This window comes from Sinocyclocheilus rhinocerous, unplaced genomic scaffold (assembly GCF_001515625.1).
Source record: "Sinocyclocheilus rhinocerous isolate Xijiao unplaced genomic scaffold, SAMN03320098_v1.1 scaffold515, whole genome shotgun sequence".
NCBI lineage: Eukaryota > Metazoa > Chordata > Actinopteri > Cypriniformes > Cyprinidae > Sinocyclocheilus > Sinocyclocheilus rhinocerous.
Window position 1 is genome coordinate 1,037,838 of NW_015660140.1, and position 24,411 is coordinate 1,062,248.

The window sequence follows — 24,411 nt, forward strand, 5'->3', positions numbered from 1 at the left end:
TGTTTTGTGTATATATTTTTTGTTTGTGTTATAATATATTAATTAGCTTTTTATTTATTTTACTGTAGACAGGTCTGTGACTTCTCTGCACAACAAAATCTATTGTTTCAGTAATCATCTCTGAATTGCATGTTTCAAAAACAAAAATGAGTCTTTAATCCACTCTAATGTGCCTCCTCTCAGAGGTTCAGAGGTGAAACATGAGCCCAGTCAGTCACTTTCATTTTGTTAAATGGTCCATTTTCCCAGAAATAATTTTCCTCAAACCTTCCTAATATCAGCTCAGTGCATCTCAAAGCAGGGATCTCATAACAAGAAGATACTCCTTTGCATTTAGCCGAGGAGCTATTAGAACGCCAAATAAATGCACTGGGTCCCCATGGGAGCTGTAGATGTTCAGGCCTGTTGAATTTCACATGGTTTTCTACTGAATACAGCTTCAGTGTGAGTTCACTTTCCTTTGTCTTTAAGTTTTGCACAACACCTTAAGGAGAAAAGACAAGTTGCTATCAATTAGTTTTTTTTAAAATGTAATAAAAGAGGATGAGAATAAATGAGAAAACGCGTTTAAATAGTAATGTATAGTGCTGTTTTCATAAAAACTGATTTACGGTTACGCTCACATCTTATCTCCCTTCACAGTCTCTGATTTAATGAGACGTACATGGAAATTGTGTTAGTGGAGACTTCCCTCCGTTTCCACGTGCCAGAAGGCATTACCTATGTCAAGGAGGGAAATGAGACATTACTGTTACTCATTAATCTGAATTTGACACAGGAGGTAACAGCAACGAAATCTGTGTATTTCCAGGCTGATCTGTTTAATGAACATTCACTAGATATATGTGACCCTGGACCACAAAACCAGTCATAAGGGTCATTTGAAATTGAGATTTAAACACCATCTCAAAGCTGAATAAATAAGCTTTCCATTGATGTATGGTTTGTTAGGATAGGACAATATTTGGCCGAGATACAACTATTTGAAAATCTGGAATCTGAGGGTGCAAAAAAAATCTAAATATTGAGAAAATCGTCTTTAAAGTTGTCCAAATTAAGTTCTTAGCAATGCATATTACTAATCAAAAATGGAGTTTCTACATTTTTACGGTAGGAAATTTACTAAATGTCTTCATGTAACATGATCTTTACTTAATATCCTAATGATTTGTGGCATAAAAGAAAAATCGATAATTTTGACAATGTTTTTTTTGGCTATTGCTAAAAATATACCCCAGTGACTAAAGACTGGTTTTGTGATCCAGGGTCACATAAGACACACATTATTGTCACAATAGAGTAGAGACATTGAACTGGGAAAACTGTAGCAAATCTCTGAGGGTTGCAATTTCTTTCTTTCTTTCTTTCTTTCTTTCTTTCTTTTTCTTTCTTTCTCTCTCTCTCTCTCTCTCTCTCTCTCTCTCTCTCTTTTTCTTCCTCTCTTTCTTTTTCTTCCTCTCTTTCTTTCTTTCTTTCTTTTTCTTCCTCTCTCTCTCTCTTTCTTTCTTTCTTTCTTTCTTTTTTTTCTTTTTCTTCCTCTCTTTCTGTCTTTCTATCTTTCTCTCTTTCTCCTTGGCTTGTTAAAAGCAGCATCTGATGCTTCCATCATTTGGACTGGTTTTGTTGTTGTGGTGATTGCTGAGATGTCTTTGGCGAGCAGACAGCTGTTTGCCTAATGGCCCTTTCCCATGGTGAATGTTGATGCTGCCTTCAGATGCAGAGCTGCATTGTTTATTCATCAAAAATAATATTCGGAGAGTCTCTCTCACACGCACAGGTTATAGACTGCTTAATGCTTTCATTTAATTACATTAGCAATGCATCTATTTAAATAGTTGTTTTGATTTTTGGAGATCAAACATAGCACCTGGCTTTGCTCTGTATTTACATTGAAAGCGTGCTTGTGAACTCCACGTTATTATCCTGTAGGCCCTGGCAACGCTTTTCCTCCTGCTGCAGTCTGGATGCAAGTGTTGGCTATTGCATTATTCCATTATTCCATTTAACCGCTACAACAGCCATTATATGTATTCGTAGGTTCCTGCTGTACAAAAGTACTGCAGATTGTCAGGCAGTTTTAGATTTGAGTCTTTTTCAGAGCAAGTCACCTTAAAATCATTGTTCTCATCATGTTTAGAGCAGATGTCCTTGTCCCAAATGGCACATTTGATGTGCACTCGTAGTCTTGTGCATGTCTGTGAAGTCCACAAGATCATAAAGCAGGAATATTCAATAACTTTACCAGACAGGAGCCAAAACTGAATATTTTCGTGGACATGCCAGCCAGAATATTCTGTCAAAAAGCTGGTCTCTACCATTTTTTTTTACTATATTAAATATCAGTATTTATAGTTTTAATTTTTAATTTAAAAATATTTAGTTAAAATATAGTTAAATATGAATTTAAAATTAATCACTTTATTGATCCACAGAATAAATCTTTATTATTAAATACAATACATTTATCAAAAGTTTTTGTCTTATGGTCATCAAGGCCTCATTGATCAGAAATACAGTACTACCAGTAATATTGTGAAATATTTTTACAACATAAAATAATAAATAATTTCTATTTTACTATATTTTTTAAAATGTAATTTATTCCTGTGATGCAAAACTGAATTTTCAACAGCCATTACTCCAGTCTTCAGTGTCACATGATCCTTCAGAAATCATTTTAATATGCAGAATTGTTGCTCAAGAAACATTTTTTATCAATGTTTAAAACCATTATACTTTTTTTCAGGATTCTTTGATGAATAGAAATTTCAGAAATAGAATCATTTGTAACAGTCTTCACTGTCACCTTTAATTTAATGCATCCTTGCTGAATAAAAGTATTAATTTCTCTCTACTTTTGAATGGTAGTGTAGGTATATTTTTTATTATATTATATTTTTATGTCGTGTTTCTTCTAAAGCAAGGTGAATGTTGCCTTTATCATTCCACAAAGACCGGTGATTTTTGTATTATACATAAGATAACAAGTTCCCTTAGGAATGTTTTATATGAGCCAGAAAATTGCATTTGTTCACTCTGTTGTCATCATTTTTATGTTCTCTTTTCATGTATATCACTAACTCAGAAATCTTCTCATCCAGGTTCCCACGACTCCTTCAGTTTTTACATCGACGAAGCCTCACCAGTTGGGCCGGAGCAGCCTGAGACCGTGCAGAACTTTGTCTCTGTGTTTGGCACAGTGGCCAAGAAGCTGATGAGGAAGTGGTTGGCGACACAGACCATGAACTTCACCAGCCAGCTGGAGGCGGGCATCCGCTTCTTTGACCTCCGCATATCCACCAAACCCAGAGACCCCGACAACGAGCTCTACTTTGCACATGGCCTGTTCAGCGCCACCGTACGTGAAGGCCTGGAGCAGATCAGCGCCTTCCTGGCCTCCCATGCTCGCGAGGTTGTGTTCCTGGACTTCAACCACTTCTACGGCGTACAGAACCTCCATCACGAAAAGCTGGTCCAGATGCTGCGCACCATCTTCGGGGACCGACTCTGTCCGGTAGTGTTTGCTCAAGAGGTAAGCCTGAAGTACCTCTGGGAGAAAGAGTATCAGGTGCTGGTCTTCTATCACAATCCCATGGCTCTGGAGGTTCCTTTCCTGTGGCCTGGTCAGATGATGCCTGCTCCTTGGGCCAATACCACAGATCCCGAGAAGCTCATTCAGTTCCTTCAAGCCTCAGTAAAGGATCGGAGACGTAAGGGCACCTTTTTTGTGTCCCAAGTGGTTCTCACTCCCAAAGCAAGCACCGTCATGAAGGGTGTCACCAGCGGTCTGAGGGAGACCATCACAGAGAGGTAGGCTATTGTACAAAATCCGTTCTGTGAAATAAAGAACATGCTGACTCATTAGATCTCACTCTCTGTTATCTTCAAATCAGCGCCAGGCAGATTTTTTTTACAGTCCCAATTTAATCTCATTACAGTTATTAGCCGTTGCTCAGTCTCTTGGGCTTCACTGATCAGGGTTTGTCAGGCTTGGTTTGAAACATGAAACTCTTGGCAGAAAGCAGATTTCGAAATGGCTCTGGACGACAGAACAACATATTCGGTGCATTAATTCTAGAGTGCACCAATATTCTGCTCATTCAAATGACTGAGAGGGGGTCTTTCCGCTTCCCGCGTGGAATACATTGGCATCTGCGGCTTTCAAAGGATGATCTTCTGTTATTTTTTCTCGCCTGTCAGCAGGCATGATATATAGTGTGCCACTGGGCATGCAGCTAAGCACAGCCATAACAACTAGGCACTGGAATTGTAGAGAAATTGAATAATTAGATTCCTCTCAGTGATTCTGGTTTCTTAAAAGAATGATTCTTTTAGTATTTCTGAAGAAGAAATATTTGGAAAATACATATTTTTTTCTAGCTGATTAGATAATATTTGTAAAACAATTCCTGCAAAAGATGTTTTTACCCAGACGTTTAAGTGACTCTTCATAGTCTTATCATAGATGCAGTACATAAAGTTGGTGTTAAATATGCAATACTAAATACTGGGTAAAAAAGCTTTAGAATTTTAATGCACTTATTTATTTTATAAAATACTAACCACATACAAAACTCATAATGCTTATGTTTAACTACACATAGTCATATGAACAACCAGTCAGTGAAGTCTCACGATACCTAAATACAATTACAGTTTACAATACAGATTCATTAAAAAGAACCAGCTCATTTGTTCGGGGATCATTTTGACTACATTAGTCATGCTGTATGGATTTGATTAATTAAAAGAACCAGCTAAAAATTGTTAATTCACTAATTAGACTACACTTGTCACATGTTTTTCACTATATTACACTACTGTTCAGCAGTTTGGGATCAGTACGCTCTCTTAATGTTTTTGAAAGAAGTTTCTTATGCTCACCAAAGCTGCATTTATTATTGTGAAAAATACAGAAAAAAACTGTAACATTCTGATGTATTTCCTAGTGAAAAATAAATGATACTAAAATGTATTTGAAATCCTTTAATTTCATGCTAAGTATACTAAAAACACATTTACATATGTATGTACTTAATAAAATACCCTGCAGTTGTACTTTTGGTATACTAAACTGGTATACTTAAAGTCTGCTAAATTGGAACAACTAATTTTGTACTTAATGCACTTTAATTGTGCGAAAGTAGTGCTGAAGTACAGCTAAAGATATACTGAAGTATATTTGCTAAAGTGGAACTATTGTAAGTATACTTCAGGTACACTTTAAATATCTTGCAATTATTCAAAGATCATACAATCCTCATCATTAGTGACATTAAAACACATTTTAGGCTTAATATTAAGAAATGTGCATTGTGCACAAGTAGTATTCCAAATAAAGTTTAATTATAATTTTATGTCAGTAAGTCTCGAGCAATATTTTAATAGATTTGAAATATACTTAGTATGAAATAAATGTATTTTAAATATATTAATTTTTACTAGGGTTATTACAGTTTAAAATCATTGTTTTGTATTTGAATGAAATGTAATTTATTCCAGTGATGACAAAGCTGAATTTTTAGCAGCCGTTGCTCCAGTCTTCAGTGTCACATGATCTTTCAGAAATCATTCTCATATGCTGATTTGCTGCTCAAGAAACATTTCTTATTATTATCAGTGTTGAATTATCAGTGCTGTTTAACATGATACATTCTTTTCAGGATTCTTTTCAGAAAATTCAAAAGAACAGCACTAAAAAAAAATCTTTTATAACATTATACATGAATTTATAATGATTAATTATGAAAAAATATTTTTTTTCATTTTGTGTTTTTGCTGAATTACAAGTATTAACTTCTGACCCCAAACTATTGAAGAGTAGTATAGATTCAGTAGCGGTGTTGTTGGTACCGATGCATAGTCGGCAGAATTTGTGTGATTCTGTTAACAGAACTGTGTATCATTTTGTCAAGGTATTTAAAAGAGTGGAACCATATCTGAACTGTAATCACACCTTATGATACCACCTTCATGCTATCCACACACGTAGCTGATTCCCCCTGGGTATTTGGTGAGGAGCAGCACATTATTTCTGCTTAGTGTAACTGGAACATTAGCTAAAGGGCAGAGCTGACACCAGCGTTAGTCACCCTGCTTACAGGAAGACTCATTCAGAAGTCTCATCTCAGCATGTAGCAACATCTCAAGCATCAAATCTCTACTTTCTAAGGAAAATGCACACTTTGGTCATACGTTTAAGTTCATTTTTTCCAGGCCAAAGCCAATGTGATAGTTTGGTCGAATGTGTCATTATTTTTTGCATCGACTGTGCTGATGGCAAATTAATTATAGATGAGGAGAGAGGTGGGGCACAGAGAGTAAAATGATACGGCCTCTGCCAGCACACTGCAATCTGACAAGCATGGCGTCTTATTAGCTGATAAAGCCGCCTAGCCCTTGCATCATCTGGGAGTGAGCAGCAGAGCATGAGATAACTCCTGAGTCATAGTCCTCACAGAAATGAGTCTGTGTCTGCCGATGTGACCCCACTTCAGGTGCATCACCCCCTGCAGACCATTTATAGACAGACCCAGCAAACAATGCATATTAGATTTGTTCCAAAATCTAGTGAGCTGCCTGCCTAGACAGTATCCTAATCACATAATTTAATCATGCTTCCTACTAAGACTAGGAAACCCTGCTTCTGCCATATAAGAAAAAAAATATTGCTTTGGTAAATAATTGACATAAAAATCATAATTGTGACATAAAAGCAATTATGAGATAAAAACATGAAATTAGGACAAAAAAAATGTAATTAAAAAATTATAATTATGACTTTGTCAAAAATGTTTAATTTCATGGTTTTGACTTGTCGCAGTTTAAACTTTGATCTCTAATTATGGAGATAATTTGAACTTTTTATCTCATAATTATGACAGACTTAGTATCTCTTTGAATTTTCTGTGTTATAATTAGGACTTGTATGTTATAGTTATGACTGTAAAAAAATGATTTCTTTCTATTTCAAATTCAAAGCATGATTTATTCTGTGACAACGTCGAAGTTATGACAAAACAGTTATGACATTAAAATATAAACTTATAACAAAAAGTTGAAACTATGAGATAAAAAGTCATAATTATGACAAATGAGTTATAATTATAGAATAGCTAAAATTATGATGAAAGATTGACTTTGTCATAATTTACTTTTTGTGTAAAGATTGATGTTTAATTTCATGATTTCGACTTTTATCCCATAAATCCCATCATCTTATTTTGACTTAGTATCTCATAATTTTGACTTTGTAAGTCATTATTATTATTTAGCAAAAGCATGATATTTTTTTTCTTCTGTGGCAAAAAATGTGCTTCCATATAAGATAACTCATTTTGACCACATTTTAAGACAACATTGCATGTATCCTTGAAATATGAGATGGCAGACGATGCGAGAGAAATGTTGATTATAAACACACTCATAATTCATTCGATTCTAAAAAGTATTAGTGAGAATAATTTAATAATTGAAGAATCATTTGACATTAAAATAATTAAAACGTTAGTTTCTGTAAATAACTAATAAAAGAAATTTAATCTAATTTTATACTATTTCATCAAAATGTATATATCTTTGCTTATTAAAGTATTACATCATGATGCAAGATAAAAAACAAATCACTTGTGATTTGAGACTGTTGTGTACTTTGCATGAGGAGCACTATTTATATGGCGTATAGTGTTGCAGCTTACATTCCAAGTTGGTCTCTTATAAGTTACATTTCAGTCAGGATGCCGCCTTTAAAGGCAGCTCACTATGTTTTAAACTGAGCTATTTTGTGTTCTGTTTGGGAACAAATCCCCTTAGATTGAAACGGCCTGTATATATATATATATGTTTTCTCAGGGCTCTTCCTGGCATGATGCAGTGGATCCGCTCACAGCGACCTGGGGAAAGTGGAGTAAACATCATCACGGTCGATTTTGTGGAGCTGGGGGAATTTGTCAGCGCCGTTATCACCCTCAACTACTACCTGGATGATGAGGAAGAGAACGCCACCTGAACCTCCACATTTCCCACATCGCTTGTGGTATCAATTACTTGCTCCCTCTCTCTTTGCCATATTTTTGTTTTATTGATTTTTATTTATTTTTTGGATCATAGAGGCTGTGTTCGTCTGACATTTTCAGGGCTAATGGAAACCGTGAGAATGATAGTAGACACCAGACACGGTCAGGTGGAATAATTTCAGGTTTTGTCTGAGGATGAACAGGGGCAGATGGTGATTTCATTTCTTTCTGGGCAAAAAAGGTGACTGGCCTTTTCCCATGTTTCTCTGCTTTCAATCTGTTGGACTACTAGTTACTGATCCACATGCTCGAAACCTTGATAAGTTCTGCCCAGATTCTGCTTCTGATCAAAGTAACAGTAACTTTAACTCATTTCATGGGAATAAATATCGTTTGTACAGTGAATGTGATGCTGAATCTATAGTAGGTTTATTTCTAGTGGTCATAGTAACTTGTATGATTGTCGAGTTGTAAATACTTGTAAACCTGTTGAATTGTAACTTTGCTCACTATTTGTCATGCCCGAACATACGTCAAGAGTTGAGGTTCCCTTTGGGGCCTCGGCCTGGTCTTACAATGTTGAAGAAGTGAACTATTAGATGTTTGTATTCGCAACCAAAAATTGCAATTGTATGTAACAGCATTTTTGCCTTTCTGCCATTATCAACACTAATAAGTGAGGCTTTGTATCTACATTTTTGTAGTCATCCTTTACTTTATCCAACAGATTCTTTTATATATCCGTGAACAACATAAATATTCTTTGCATTTGCACTGCTGTGACTGGACTGTTAAAGAGTGGCCACTGAAGTTGCAGAACCACCCCCCCCATACAATCCATCACTTAATAATGCACAATTTGCATTCAATCATAAACATGCATACATAAACAAACAAACACTCAAGAGACTCACTTAATGGGTGTGAACAGACTTATTATGACACCATTTTCTAATTAGCCAGACTAATTGGGTAAAGGGCCATGCTAATGTTTTAATCACACAGATACCAAGTAATTGCATTTGTTCAATATATGACATTATGAAACAATTTCCCTCACTGCTGCCTTCTCTCTTTTACAGTCAGGTGACGCTGGAAAACTAACTAGAAAGTTTGCAGCATTGTTTGTTTATTGAAGTGTTTAAATCATTTTTATTAATGTGACAATCCCATGGCCAACCTGGAGCATGTACTTGCATTAATCATGCCTTTGTACAGTATAAAATCGCACGTAGTTGTCTAGGTCAATAAATTGTATGTAAACTTTCTATGGGTATATGTCCTTATCGAACATTTCTGACAAATCTGGTGTACAATAAATGTAAATACTGCATATATACCACATAGTGTGTGTTTTTCCCCCCTTTTCATTCAAAAATACATTAAAATGCAATTTATATATTCAGTTACTTGAATACAGCTTTTCTATGACAATCAGAAAAATGCATAAAATGGGAAGTCTCTCAAATTCAGTTAATTCGATTTTTTTTATGACAAGGCAAGGTTAGTTCAGGTTATAAAATGTCATGTGGTGTGACTCCTCAACAACTGCATCATATTTCTGAATTAAAAATTCATAATATTGATAAAAAAATAATGTTGAAAAAATATATATTTATATGATCTCATTCGTACGTTTCTTTATGATCTGCTTACGCACAACTAAAGGCCTGTTCACAAGAAAGGACAATAATTATAACATTACTGATAACTATAAAGCAGCCAATCAGAATCCACCTCACTTTAAAGAGCTCGAGCATTTAAAGCGGCAGAGGACAAAATTGCCGCACATGCTTAGAATAAACAGAACATTATCCTCCATTGGTTTCAACATTAATATTGTTATCCTTATAGTTCTCATTCTTGGTGTGAACCGGCCTTAAATCGATAGTTCACCCAAAAATGAAAATTCTGTCATCATTTACTCACCCTCAACTTGTTCTAAACTTGTATGAGTTTCTGTGTTGAGCACAAAAGAAGATAGTTTGAAGAGTGTTGGTAGCCAAATAGTTGGACTTCCAGAATATGGAAAAATATCAACTGTTTGACAACATTCTTCAAAATATCTTCTTTTGTGTTCAGCAGAAGAAAGAATCATACACGTTTGGAACAACTTGAGAGTGAGAAAATGACTACATTTTAAATTTTGGGTGAACTATTCCTTTACGGGTTAGGTTTAGAGGTGGAGCCCAGTTTTTTTTCTTTTCTAAAAGTCTTACTTTTTAACTCAAATCATACAAACACCACCAATCTTCCATACAAATGGATGTACAATCATAACTGATAATGTTACTTAAATACAGTTAAATTGTGCTGAAATTCTTGCTCCAGGTCTTCTATGATATCCTCCACCAAATGAGCCATGACTGTTGAAATCTATTGAAATGCAGATGAGAAGCTAATTTTAATAAGTAACAATAGAAAAAGTAACATTTGCAGTGATGTGCAGTTTGCCAATTCTCTCTCTGTCTGTGATGCCGAGAGCAGAGTCCGTGGCCTCATTACATGCTTTCTCAATTACAGCTATTGATTGCTGGCAAAGGTCCGCTCAGCTTGTTTTGACAATGGCACTATGCAGCTGTGAAAAACCTCTCTTTCACGTATTCGGAGCACTATGTGCTCTCTTTGCTGATTGTGAGCTTATTAGTAGAAGCTGTTAGTCTGCTGATTGTATTTTTCAAACTGCAATGAAGAAGTGTTGCTGTAACTGTGATTCTCTAAATTAGTGCACAGCAGATTAACAATCTCTGCTGTTCAACGGTTTCATGGTATGTAACTGACCTTTTGAAAAGCACACGGAGACGTTTGTAGATGTTGTACAGTATATACTGTGTGAGTGACTTTAGCCAGATTGCTAACTTCTGCCAGTAGCTATACTTAAACTTCAACTACGCAAGCTTTATCCAAAACCATCCTCTAAAGATATGTCAGCCAAACAAAATATTCAAAATGACTCACATGCAGGCAAAAAAACTTTATGATTGGCTAGTTTTCTAAGGGAGGCTCCCCTGATTGTTTTTATTGTTTATAGAGCCTATACTTAGCCTTAGCCTTTAGCTGTGACACAAAGATGTTTGATTTGACAGGACACAGTGATATCTGTCAGGTTATGGGGACATTTTATTGTATGTATTCTAAAGATAATTAGAATTTAGCTGCATTAATTTAGCTAAAAATAATTAGTTAGTTGCTAATATTTTAGAATGTTTATGTTGTAATAATGTTGAAAGGAATTCTGTGTACCATTACATTTGTTAAGAAGATGAAAATGGTCATTTCTTTTCTGTGGACAGGAGCCTTCTTTATCGTTACCAGGATATGACATCACACTCAGAGGCAATAATACTGTACACTTGATTTGTGACTGTAAATTAACATTTGATGAGCAGGTTAGCTGTAATATTTTTGTATGTCAATAGTGACAAACCTCAGCTGACCTAGAAATTAATTTTCTAGATTTTTCCCCCATCTGGGTAATTGTTATTTCCCATTATAAAATATAGAACTTAATAAATTACATCAAAATATTAGCCTCAAGCCAGCGATTTGTAAATCACACTAAACCAGTGAACCCTATATGCCACTTTTTAGTGGGGAAAAAAATCTAATCTAATCAAAAAAATTCTAATAATAATAACAGCAACAATTGTTATTATTATTATTATAACTTTATATTATAATAATTTATATTTTTGAATCTATGATAACTAGATTACTACTAATAATAATAGTTTTTCATTGACGTTGTTGACATTAGTAAATTCCTATATCTTGGGAACTTAATAGAGTTTATTATTATTATTATTATTATTATACTAAGTTATTATAGAAAATGTTTCCGATTCAGTGCAGCTGTGGTTTTCTAATGGATTGGGGTGGAAGCTTGAGTTCCGACAGTAATTCAGCTATACTTAATCAGCAATAATTCCTGATTCCCAGTTCTAGATGTCATGTATGTAATTCTAGAGAAATGTTTCTCTTGGGCATAAATAAAAACCTGTTGTGGGAGGCAATTATGATATAATCATTAGTCAGTTTCCATTTCTGATTAAGAGTGGACATTGTCTGACTGGCTCTTTCTCCTGCCAACTCAATCTCTTCGTGTTTGACAGTTTGACAGCCTGCAGCGATATTAAAAACGCTATTCAGATTGCCAAATAAGGTTGGGCATAAACCTCACATTCACAGTCCACAGTGTAATTACAAGCAGCATGGCACCATTTTGAAAGCAGCACTGGCGTAAGATAAGAGTTTCCCTAATGCCAGCATGCTTTCAGACAGGCAGCTGAACAATATTAGCCAATTAGAACATCCTAGTTTGAAAGCATCCATTCACAACTCATATTGAGTCAAATAACACAAAAGTAACTGTATAAATAACTTTTTTTCACATTTTAGTGATGTTAACAATTTAAATAAATACAGAATATTGCTGTATTTATCACAATTTAAAGCAGATTACTTGAATTTGCTAGTGTTGTATAATCTACTGTTTCTTCAAACTGTCAGACATTGCAAATCTTGACTTTGAGATTTACTCTATATACAAGCTGGATTCTTCAGTTTTATGTCACCAGAACCACAAACAGAAATTGTATTTATTTATTTATTTTAAATGTAATTTATTGCTGTGATGGCAAAGCTGATTTTTTTTCAGCCATTACTCCAGTCTTCAGTGTCACATGATCAATGTTATTATTATCAATGTTTGAAAACAGTTTAATATTTTTTGGAACTTTTTTCAGGATTCTTTTAAAGTTCAAAAGAACAGCAATTTTGTTTGAAATAGAAATCTTTTGTAACATTATAATCGTCTTTACATCACTTTTGATCAACTGAATACATCCTTGCTACATAAAAAAAAAACTTACGTCAAACTTTTGAATGAATTTTGAGTGTACGCATTCTATATGTACTACATATAGCAAACTAATTGGGTTTCACAAGTCTTGGACCCCAATAATAGTTTTATTTTTGGAAAAATTTTCTAGGTTTCTACAGTTATGGGACTCTTTGTACAGACGGTCAGATGTTTTTTTCCATTGATGCTCAAAATGTTCTATGGATCATGTCAAATAATTCTGGTGAACATGATTTTCAGGTTTTAAACAAACTTATGGAGTTCATGCAGTTTGAGTGCTGCTGCCAAATAAAATAAGAGATACACATTCTGTTAGTTTTTAAATTAAACTTTCAATTCAAATTATATTCAATTTAAAAAATGAAGAACAAGCATTTTCACTACTGGTCTCAGACTTTGGACCCCACTGAACAACATGCATGGGCTTTTAATGAGTCTAATGTGTGATTTGAAGAATGGTGTAGCTGGTGCCAGAAAAAGGCCTAATTAGATCAGAAATATTCCTTTTTTCAGCTCCTGATCTCCTAAGTTTCCATTCATTCATCAAGATTCAAATTATTTTAAATATCCAAGTGCTAATGAAGAAACATACCAGAGCTCCCAGGTCCAGCTGTAGATTTTTTGCCCTGTGCATTTCAGTGTTAAGAGATATTGTATGTATATATTTCTGTTTGTGTGAACGCATGCAGGAAAGAACTCCGTAACCGTACGACACTGACATGATTTTATGATGCATTTACTGCCCGCTGAACAATAACATTGTAACAGCTAATAACAGCTTGCTGATGAGGGGCTCACTGAGAAACTCAATTACCTTTTAATTATGCGAAGGAGATCCTCAGAGGAACTATGGATCCTGAGGTCTAAGGAGCGGAAAAGCATGCCAATTAACCCCTGACCCAGAGACAATACAAGGCATTATTATTCAAAAAGGCATGTATATGATGGGAATGTGCTGTCGTTCTCTTAGGAGATACATCAGGAGATTTGACTTTTAAATACAGTGACCTTTCCAGTAAACAAGACGTCTGAAATCTAAAAGAGGCTATATATTAAATTCTCCACATTTGCAGCTTCTTAAAGGGATAGTTCACCCAAAAAACTAACTTTTCTGGAAATGTACTTACCCTCAGGCAATTCGAGATGTAGGTGAGTTTGTTTTTCTCCAAATCGGAACAGTTACTCATTAATGGATCCTCTGCAGTGAATGGGTGCCGTCAGAATGAGAGTCTAAACAGCTGATTAAACCATTCAAATAATTCACAAGTAATCCACACAACTCCAGTCCATCATTTAACTTTTTGTGAAGCGAAATCTGTGTGGTTGTAAGAAACAAATCCATTAAGGAATCTTTAACTTCAAAGCGAACTCTCTGAATCAGGAGAGAAATATGCATAGATTAGCACTATTTTAAAGCAAAAACAGTTCCAAACAAATGTCAGTGGATTTTGATATAAAAGGACCACAGAAGATGACGTTTTTCACCGGAAGAAGTGTTATTATTGATAAAGGACTGGTATTTTGACCAGAAGTCAGGGTTTATAATTAAAACGACTTAATAATGGATTTATTTCTTACAAACACAATAATTTTTCTCTTCACAGGACGTTAATTGATGGACTGGAGTCATGTGGATTACTTGTGGATTATTGTGATGTTTTGAACTCTCATTCAGACGCCACCCATTCACTGCAGAGGACCAATGTAATTCAAGGAGTGATGTAATGCTAAATTTCTCAAAATTTGTTCAGATGAAGAAACAAACTTGTTAACATTTTATTTTGATGGTCCACTTTAGACATTCTGCTGATTATAAGCAAGTACGTCTCAATTTATTCTACTAATCCCTACTCTAATGAGAGTTCGGTGATGTTTAGTTGAAAAGTTACTTACAGTTAGTACAATTTCTAAAATGGGCTCGAAATAAAGTGTAAAAAAAACTCTTCTACATCTTTGATGGCCTGAAGGTGAGTCATTTTTATTTTTGGGTGAACTGTACCTTTACTGGTGCACAATTGGATGTAAAATGGTGCTTTGTCTCCATCAAGTGTTTATTGTGTATACCTACTTGACATAGAGAATCCAATTTTAGATGTCTAATTCTCAAGATGCATGACAGCTACCTAAGTGGACATGATTTAATCTGTCTATTTATTCAAATGGACATCCATAACTGACCGTTTAATTCTCGGCATGCACCATAAATCCTCTAGAGTCATTAGAGAGATTTATGTGCTCTTCCTATCTCCTGAGTCTCACTCACATTCCAGTCAAATGAGGAATGTGTTGTTACAGGCATTTTTTTGGCAGAGAAATTATAATTTCCCGCTCATGGCTTGTTTCCGTGAGATGAGACAGGGACAGGGAGTGTTTCCTATAGCTGCCTGCACAGTGCACACAGTAAAGACAAAAGGTTTGGAGAGAAATGTGCATATGCTTTAGATTATTACAATGAAGGTAAGCACTCTTCATTTTTAACAGGTGTCTAAACATTTCTGCATCATTTTAATGGACCACTACAAATATGCTTTTAAAGCCTGATGCTTGGAGTTTACACTGACGCAAATGATGAACTCCAGTATTAATTTCAAGATTAATTAAATATTATTAAAATGTATTTTTTCCCACAGCTTATTATAGCACAGGGTTATAAGGAGGAAAACTGTTTCATTTAACTGTGTTCTCAGTGTGTGTTCCTGCATGAAGTCTTTCTTTTCTCACTGTTGTCTTCAGCAGGAATTACAAAGTAAGTAACTTAAAACATCTTTGCCACTATAACATGTGCTATCGCTTTATATATATATATATTAATAACTAGATTTCTATCTATCTATCTATCTATCTGTCTATCTGTCTGTCTGTCTGTCTGTATAACTTGAAAACAAAATGTATAGTTTGAATGCAATGTATAATGCTTTGGATAAAAGCATTAAATAAGAATTATTTATGTAAGCATGTATGTATGTATGTAGGTATTTATTTATTTATTTATTTATGAAATTAAATATTATGTATGTATGTGTGTGTGTGTGTGTGTGTGTATGTATGCATTTAATTTTCTTCTGAAATTAAATGTATGGCAGTTTTAATGTGATAGAACATACAATATTCATAGATAGTGGCCCCAAAAGTGTTTGACACTGAAGTCACACTTTAGAATGTCATCATATAACAACATAAAATTCGAAAAATGTGATAAATCTATAGATTTTTTTTTTTATTTGAATACTTTGTGGCATATTCATATTTTAGTAAACTCTAATGTATATTGTATATTGCAATATACTCTAATAGGACACTTGGGTGAAGGCAGTGAAGTCAGTTCTATGAAAAGCTTTGTTTGTAAAGCAGTGCTTTGTTTCTGACCTTTCCTTAGACATGCATCATTGTTAAAGTGTACATTTATCTCACACTAAATAACTGCATGCAGTCTAGTACGCTGAATACATTTGCACAAATGCAGTTGCGGTATCTGTATATTGACATATGGGGACATTACAGACACAGAGCTGCTCCATTGCAGTCTACCCTCAGTTTGGTGGTCAGCCTTGCACTGGGAGCTCAACCCGCACTCAAGTCATGTATACCGACTCAGGTCTGTCCTCTAGAGGAGGGTTATGGAGAACGTTTTCACTGCCAGTCCGGTATACTTAATTTGATATATTGCAACTTTTTCCTATTTGAAAGTCTTAAGAAGGTAAAAAGTTTTTAGAGGTGTTAAATAATTTCTCTCTTTCTTTCTCCTGGGGACTTTTTTTCAAGTTTTTTTTTGTCTCAGTTGCTGCATTTGTTTTTGCCAGGTCACAGCAAAAAATGATTTTACAGATGAATCAGCACTATGACAGCACTTGGCACTACCTTAATCACATTTAGATCATTCAAGAACAACAGGCACAACTTATGGGCATGATGATTATGTCTTCCATGATGAGCTGTTACAGTCACAGGTACTGTATGTTTCGACATATTCACTATATAATATTGACATTAACTCTTGAAATTATTTGAACATATATTGGGGATTGTTTCATATTTCACTGTGTTTTATGCTGGGTTAGTAATTCGTCCTGGCCTGTCAGGTTCTGTACATTTAACATTCTTATTTGCATATGTATGTGGTTATTACCATCCGCTCTCTTTAAGTCTTCTGAAGTACTGCAAAGATAAAGCTGTCTCATCACTCATCACTGTTCAATATTTTTAACATTTTCTCCTCAGATTCTGGAAACTAAAACTAAACAGAACCTAAAACTAAAAACATTTTTTTTAAAACCTAAAACTTTTTTTTAACAGTTCATGAATAAAACATAAACTGAGCACTGAGGCAGTTTACGTTTGGTTGTCTGTTGCTAACAAATCTATGTGACATTCGAGCACTGTGTGGCTTTACGTGTCTTTGGCACATTTTTTTATTTATTTTATTTTATTTTATTTTATTTTATTTTATTGTTTTGTTTTGTTTTGTTTTTTTTGTTTTGAACTCGTAATCACTACTTGCATTTCTCATTGCGACACAGTGCTAACCCCTTTCAAAAAAAATGTGTGAAACTTTTTTTTACCATTAAATGTGGCTTGGTGTAATGCTTTACAATATGGTTAGATTAACTCACATTAGTTGTCAGGTATCTTCAACTAAACAATAAACTAAACAAGGTTAATGTTGCTTTAAAAAATGTCAATGGCTTAAACAACACATACCCAAATATTAAAATATGGAACTTTGTTCTCCTTTCAGTCCAAAAATCTGCTGATCATGAAGAGTGATATGGATGTGGCCCAGTTCCAAAACTAGGCCCCAGAATATCTGCCACTTTCAGAAGAATTCTGGAAAGAACTGCGGTCCTTGCCTGTCACATATGATTATGCTGCTTATCGCAATGTGCTGGAGAGATTTGGGACCCATTATATTTCAGAGGGCACTCTTGGGGGCCAGTTTATATTATTTATGGCAGCCAGCCAAGATGTTGTTAAAAAAATGCGTAAGTGGTCTGTATGTCACGTATTTGTTTCACTATTACGAGAAGTCGTTGATGTTATTGATGTCATTCAAGATGTTTCATCCAACAGTTGTCTGTTATGTCTTTTTACATAGAAACTGTGCAAATAGACTATAAACATTGTGTCGAAACGTTCCATTCTATCCTGTTTATCATCTGGTGGACCACAGTAGATTGTGATGAACAAACTTTTAGGAAAGTTCAATCCTTTTGTAAGTCATTTAGAAAAAGAAAGCAAAATCAAACCATAAATGCTCAACTGAAGCTTTCTTTTGCTTTTAGGAGACAATGGCACTAAATTATGCACACATATGTAATACTTTCATGATAGTTTCTGTATACAGGCAATGTACTGTATAATAATATTCTGTTTTGCGTTCAATATGTCTTTCAAACAGATGAAAGCATATCGAAAAAATGATATGACCACAAATATCATTGGTGGAGCTCCTGGATACATAGCAAAATTGTCAATGTTAAACAAAAACACAGCAGTGGAGAATGGCAGGACTTTCTCGCAGTGGTCGGGTTTAGTGAAGGACTTTCCAAAAGTCATCAAATCAAAGGTTGGTTTGGAAAACCAATGTTAATATATGGTTATTGTATGCAAATAAGTGTGTGCTATGCTAACCAGTAACCATAGAACATAATTGAACTTTGAGCTGTTGTTACCATAAATTGACCACCAAGTATGCAGTGAAACACATGCAATGATTTCATTCTTATATGAGAAACCATGTGTGAATTTCTGATTTGTGCAGCTCAGACCTCTCCATGAGCTGGTGAAAGAGGTCTCGTGTGCGGGGGTGAAAAAGACTTACCTCAGCGAGAAACACCCATGTCACTGCAGAACAATGGGCTGCGTGTGCAGGACAATAACGTCTGTAAGTGTTTGTGTAAACCAGGCACCAAAGGTCAGGCATGCGAGCATGGGACACCACAAGATGAACAACCAGGTACAGATTAATCACTTCAATTAATATCGCATAGATCAGAGGTTTTTACACTTTTTAAAGCCACAGACCCCAAATGATGATGATCCCAGCCCAATCTCAAGAGAAAATGTAACCATTTTACGAGTTGGCAATTTTAAACGATTCAATTATGATTATATAATTGATTCAAGTCAGGTCAAGGATACAATGAGATAATCAGAAAAAAAAATGTGCAGAATAAATTATGGAAACCTCTGCTGTAAAGCATCTCTAATTATATTATTATATTAAATTGTTATATTAAAAATGATTTGATTTAAATGAAAATGTACAATTTTTAGAAAAAGATTTGCCTCAAAATGTATAAATTGCCATGCCCAAAATAAGGCAGCTGAATATTTTCATGTATAAAGAAGACCAATTTACATTGTTACATACTGTATATTCTTTATCCATATTTAGAGTATTATTATACTGTATGTATAAACATGAAGAAAATTGTGTAATGGTGATTTAGCTAATGAATTCAATCTTTTGAAATCATAACGAAACAGTAATAGTGTAATTAAAAATATATACATTTAACTGCATTCATTTATAAATGTAAACATTTATTTTATAATAACTAAAAACATTTTATTTTACACTTTTTCTCATTTTTAGTGTATGATTTTACTTTACGATATGAGATTGGGAATGTGCTGTAAATATAAACATGCTTAATTTATATTTCATTTATTCATTTATTTCAAGTATCCAACTATTTTTTGGGGGTCACTATACTTGTTCCTGAGTGTCCAGTTCATGTCTTTGTGTCTTAGGAGTGATCCATGGAGACTGGGCCTGTTGGTCTTCATGGAGCTCCTGCAGGGAAGGTCAGAAGCGCTGGAGTCGCTCCTTCAGGCGGCAGGGACTGTATAGGGAACGCTGTGGAGGCCACAGCCTGTGATGATGAATTAGATTACCTACCGTGAGGAAAGGTCACCAGACTGTTCAACAGCACAAAGCTCTGTTCTGAAAAGCTGTAACAAGCTGTTCTTTACAAGGTGCTAGAGACCCAGAGAAAGTTACTGTGCAACAACACTGCCACTATGTGGAAACCTGACTTATTAGCTTTGACCTGTTTTCAGAATGATGGAGCCTCACTGCTTTGAAAATTCATTCACACCCAGGAAAAGTTGTAAAACGCCCCCCTTCCTCGCTAATGGGTTTGTTTTGGTAATAATAATTATATTATTATTAGAATATGATTGAATGTGTTTTTTGATATGTTATAATGTTGTCGTCTTCCCCTAATTGCAGTACCCCAAAGATGCGTATCCAGTGGGCAGTAAGATTGAGTATGCATGTATTGAGGGCTTTCACCTGATCAGGGATCCTACAGCAGAATGCCAAGAAAATCTGAACTGGTTGAGAAATCATATTATGTATGATGTATGAATATATGATGTATGATCATATATTATGCATTTTATATTCTGTATATAATTATTGAAACTATTTATACATAAACCATGTTTCACAAATACGTAATGATTCATTAGTAACTTTACTTCAAATCTTTTTATTGGTATTTTGTGTGACAATACAGATTGAAATAATGATAACAAGGTGAACAGTAGGATATTGTCCATTATTAATCCCTTCCACAATCCCCCCATTCATATTAACTATAAAATATATAAAAATAAATAAATAAATAAATAAATAAACAATAACAAATGAAATGAAATAGATGTAATTAACCAATATATAAGTAAATAACAAAAAAGATTCATTTGTAACTTTAAGATTATTTATAGTTCACTTAAATATTAAATGATATAAACATAATTACTCTTTTGTAATATATATTTTATGTAACATATATAATAATTATTGCTGTTTTAATTATTCTAATTATACATTTTAGAGAATGAGAAACCATGTTTAATTAATACTAAATGTTAAATAGTATGTTTGTTTTATATTGTTTATAAAATAATTACTTTATGAATTTTTATAACTTTTATTATTTTTATATTATTATTTATACATTTATACAGAGAAATTAGAAACCATGTTTTATTAATACTATATATGATATAAATACATAATATAAGTTTTGTTATGCATTTAAGATATTTAGAATAATTGTTTTTTCATTGTTTAAATATTAACTTTTTTATTTTTATATTTTACATTTCAGAGAAATGAGAAACCATAAATAAGTTATATATGTTTTATAATAAATGTTGCTTGCTGTCTGCAGAAACATTATGTGATCTACCTCAGCTTCCTCCAGATGTCACTGGAAGCCCGTGGAAGCTTACGTATAACATCGGTGAAGCTGTCTCACTTTCCTGCCCTGAAGGGAAAGTCAGAGAAGGTCCGGCTGAGATTCAGTGCAATGCTGGTCTTTCCTGGTCACCGCAACCAAAAGAAACCAGGTGTCTCACAGGTACAAAACTAGTGTGGAAGCTGTGCTGTTTTGTACACAATGTCAAAATGAAGGAAATGAAACACATTACTCAAACTTTGTAAAGTGACAATCATTACAAGGTCATTTGACAAATTTTGAAATGTATTGATGCATAAAAATTTGGTGTGAGTAAAAGTTATTTGTTTTCCCACTAGTTTTTAAGTCAGCCACTGTGCCAGTGCAATGCCAGCCATGGGAGAACCTGGCAAAGGATAAATGTGTCTGTAAAGTACCCCACGAGTGCAAGTATGCTCCCAGACAGGAAGGCTTTAGTATGTACATTACACAAAAGCAAAAAAAAAAAAATATATATATATTTTTAAATCATGTAAATGTCATAAGGCATTTTTTATACAGCCATCCACAAAAACCCACACATTTTATTTTCAGTTTAATAAAGGATTTTTTCTGTCTTCTGCAGGTGTTTCTTGGAGATATGTGCCACTCATGAGAAGCGCGGTCGGACACGGACACTGAGTCTGTGTAAAGTACAGGCTATGCGCCGTCTGGGACATCAGTACACGCTTGCTGAAGACAGTGCCTGCCAGTGGCCACATCGCTCATCCACCACTTGCTCTGGGAGACATGTGATGGTGAGGAATTTTAAAATACAAAATAAAATAATGGCACACGTCCCCTTGTGAAAAAGAAGTGCACTTTAGCATACTTTTAAAAAAAGTACTTAATAAGGAAATAATATATATATATATTATAATATAATATAATATAACCTCAAAAAATATGCTTAAGGGATAGTTCACCCAAAAATGAAAATTCTTTCATTAATTACTCACATGTCGTTCCAAACCCAATAAAACCTTTGTTCATCTTCGGAACACATATTTTCATATTTTTGGGTGAGCTTTCTGACCCTGCATAGACAGCAATGCAACTACCACGTTCAAAGCCTAGAAATGTAGTAAGGACATTGTTAAAATAGTCCATGTGACATCAGTGGTTCAACCGTAATTTTATGAAGCTACGAGAATACTTTTTGTGCGCAAAGAAAACAAAAATAACGACAATCAATTAATCACACTTCTTTTTCAAAAGGGTCATTTTGTAACATGTAAAACTGAGCGTGAAGACACCTTGACATTTATTTTGGCATTTTGAATGTCTGTGGTTAACACGACTTGACTGATTGTTTAACAGCATGAAGTACATGCTTTCATACCCAAACATGAACGTAGCACAATGCTTTAATGTTGTGAAACAAATCATGGCCATCTCTTCAAATAATGCTAACCACAGAAATTGAAAACTGCCTTTTGAAAAACCCATTTGAAATTCCTGAGGGAACCCATGGCCTGAAAATGTCAATTCTTGCTAATGTATTTTTGAACCTGGTAAGAAAAGTGCTATAAAGACTTAAAATGTTGCAGTGTTGCATTCAGGAGGAATGCTTGGCTACAAAAATTGTGTCATTGTAGAGCAAACGAACAGCTGCTGTTGGAAGACAAGTGAGGAATGCTCATCCCTGGACGCTTGGATCCATGTGTGCGTGCAGCAGGAAGGAGCGTCTGCACCAGTGACAATGACAGAATGTGAGGCGGCTGTGAGGAAATGCAAAGGAGAAGCAGTCCGCATTGTCAGCATTCAACCCTGTCAGTCATAATCTCAGAGCCTCACTTATGAATTAAATAGTTTAAATGAATTTTGTACCCTAAATTTACAATCAAAAAAACTACTCCACAGTCACATGACTTCAGAGTCACAAAGCTTCCATCTCTTTATTTAAAAAACATTTTTCATGAAAGCTTGAGTTAAAACAGGGACATAGTGGACTAGTGAGTAGATAAGTTTTCCTGTTTGCTTTGATGATATTTAATGTCCCAGACAACCTCTGTAGTCCCATTTAACTGCCTTTTTCAAGACAAGTAAAAGCTTTAAAAAAAAAATCACAAGGGAGTGTTTACTCATGTATTTTATGTCATAGAATAAAATGAGAATCAGTGGCAGACAAAAATCAAGCAAAACTACGTATCTTCACTTTCCTTAACTTTTTGGTTAGCCTAATAACCAGCAAAAAAAATAAGAAAGCACAAGTTAAACCAACATTGCCGTGTATTCCTGTCAACCTGTTCTGGACTTCCACTGGGCTCTGGACAGCATCATATTGAGCCAGCTCCAGATGTCCTGCCAAACTCCTGACAACCAGCCCGGATTCCGCCAACAGCTTTTCCAGCGTCAGCACTGCAGCCAAATAATTAACCTGAAAACCATGTCTGTTCCTGTAAACGCTTTTTTTTTTTTTTTGCACCCTCCATTACTGCTTCAGCATTGTTGCGAGAAAGTAAAAGGGTAGGCACTGCTGCCAGGTGTGAATTTCACAGTCTCCCTATTAATGTGCTAACAAATCCAATTACCTATAACTGACTGAGATCCAAACGTGATACATTTAATGGGAGACGTTGAAATTGGAGCCTGTGACCTGTCAGAGGGTTGTTCTGAGAATTGTGGATAATAGGGTGGATATCAGATGGTTTATATTGTTTCTTACTGAAAATCTGACTAATCTGAGTTTCTCTGATAAGAGGGTAATACCTATTGATACAGACTTTTATTATTCCACAGATTAATATCTGTACCTTTTCTTGTGGTATTTTGTATGTTAAAACCATTTCTAATACAAGACACAAAGTTCCAGTTTGTTAAATCATTAAAAAAAGGTTTATTACCAATGTAAAATGACACTGCGCCTTTTCATAAACACTACAGTATCTTCACCATGCCTGACACATTTAGAACTGTTATTAATAAGCAAGACCCATGCTGAGCCCCTCCAATCTGGACTTATATCACACCAGATGGATAGACATGCCACCCTTTACTGACAATCTCTTTAAAAGAATCACAGTTTTGAAAAATAATTCAGAGCGCTAGGTTTACATTTTATATGTACATCTCTAAAATTTCAATTTATAGATATATTCTTTATTTACAAAGGCTTCTTCAGGTATTATATACTCCTAAAGGCTGAAACAAAACGAAAAATGTTACAGGATTTCGGTTTATGGAAGACTAAACAATACTGTTGTAAAAACATGGTAACAGCAAAAAATCAGATCAAAAGAACCAACCGATAGGACATTCACTCATGTTGCAGTATATATATATATATATATTTTTTTTTTAAAAT

The 24,411-nt window shown here is 34.6% G+C and overlaps 2 protein-coding genes and 1 pseudogene across 2 annotated transcripts in view; 2 read left to right on the forward strand and 1 right to left on the reverse strand.

Moving 5' to 3' along the window:
* Positions 1-664: 664 nt before the first annotated feature.
* LOC107724871 (PI-PLC X domain-containing protein 3-like) lies at positions 665-9,343 on the forward strand. Its single transcript, XM_016533951.1, has 3 exons — positions 665-781; positions 3,086-3,810; positions 7,852-9,343. The coding sequence occupies exons 1-3, from the start codon at positions 665-667 to the stop codon at positions 8,006-8,008; spliced, it is 999 nt and encodes a 332-aa protein (XP_016389437.1). The 3' UTR covers positions 8,009-9,343.
* Positions 9,344-16,333: 6,990 nt separating this feature from the next.
* Positions 16,334-22,960, forward strand: LOC107724872 (complement component C7-like; annotated as a pseudogene).
* A 7-nt stretch (positions 22,961-22,967) lies between these two features.
* Positions 22,968-24,411, reverse strand: part of LOC107724873 (regulator of G-protein signaling 7-binding protein A-like) — a 7,630-nt gene continuing 6,186 nt past the window's right edge. Inside the window, exons 6-7 of the mRNA XM_016533952.1 lie at positions 23,329-23,465; positions 22,968-23,000 (exon numbers count right to left, since the gene is read on the reverse strand). Coding sequence (XP_016389438.1) covers positions 22,968-23,000; positions 23,329-23,465 — 170 coding nt within the window. The remainder of the gene's footprint in view (positions 23,001-23,328; positions 23,466-24,411) is intronic.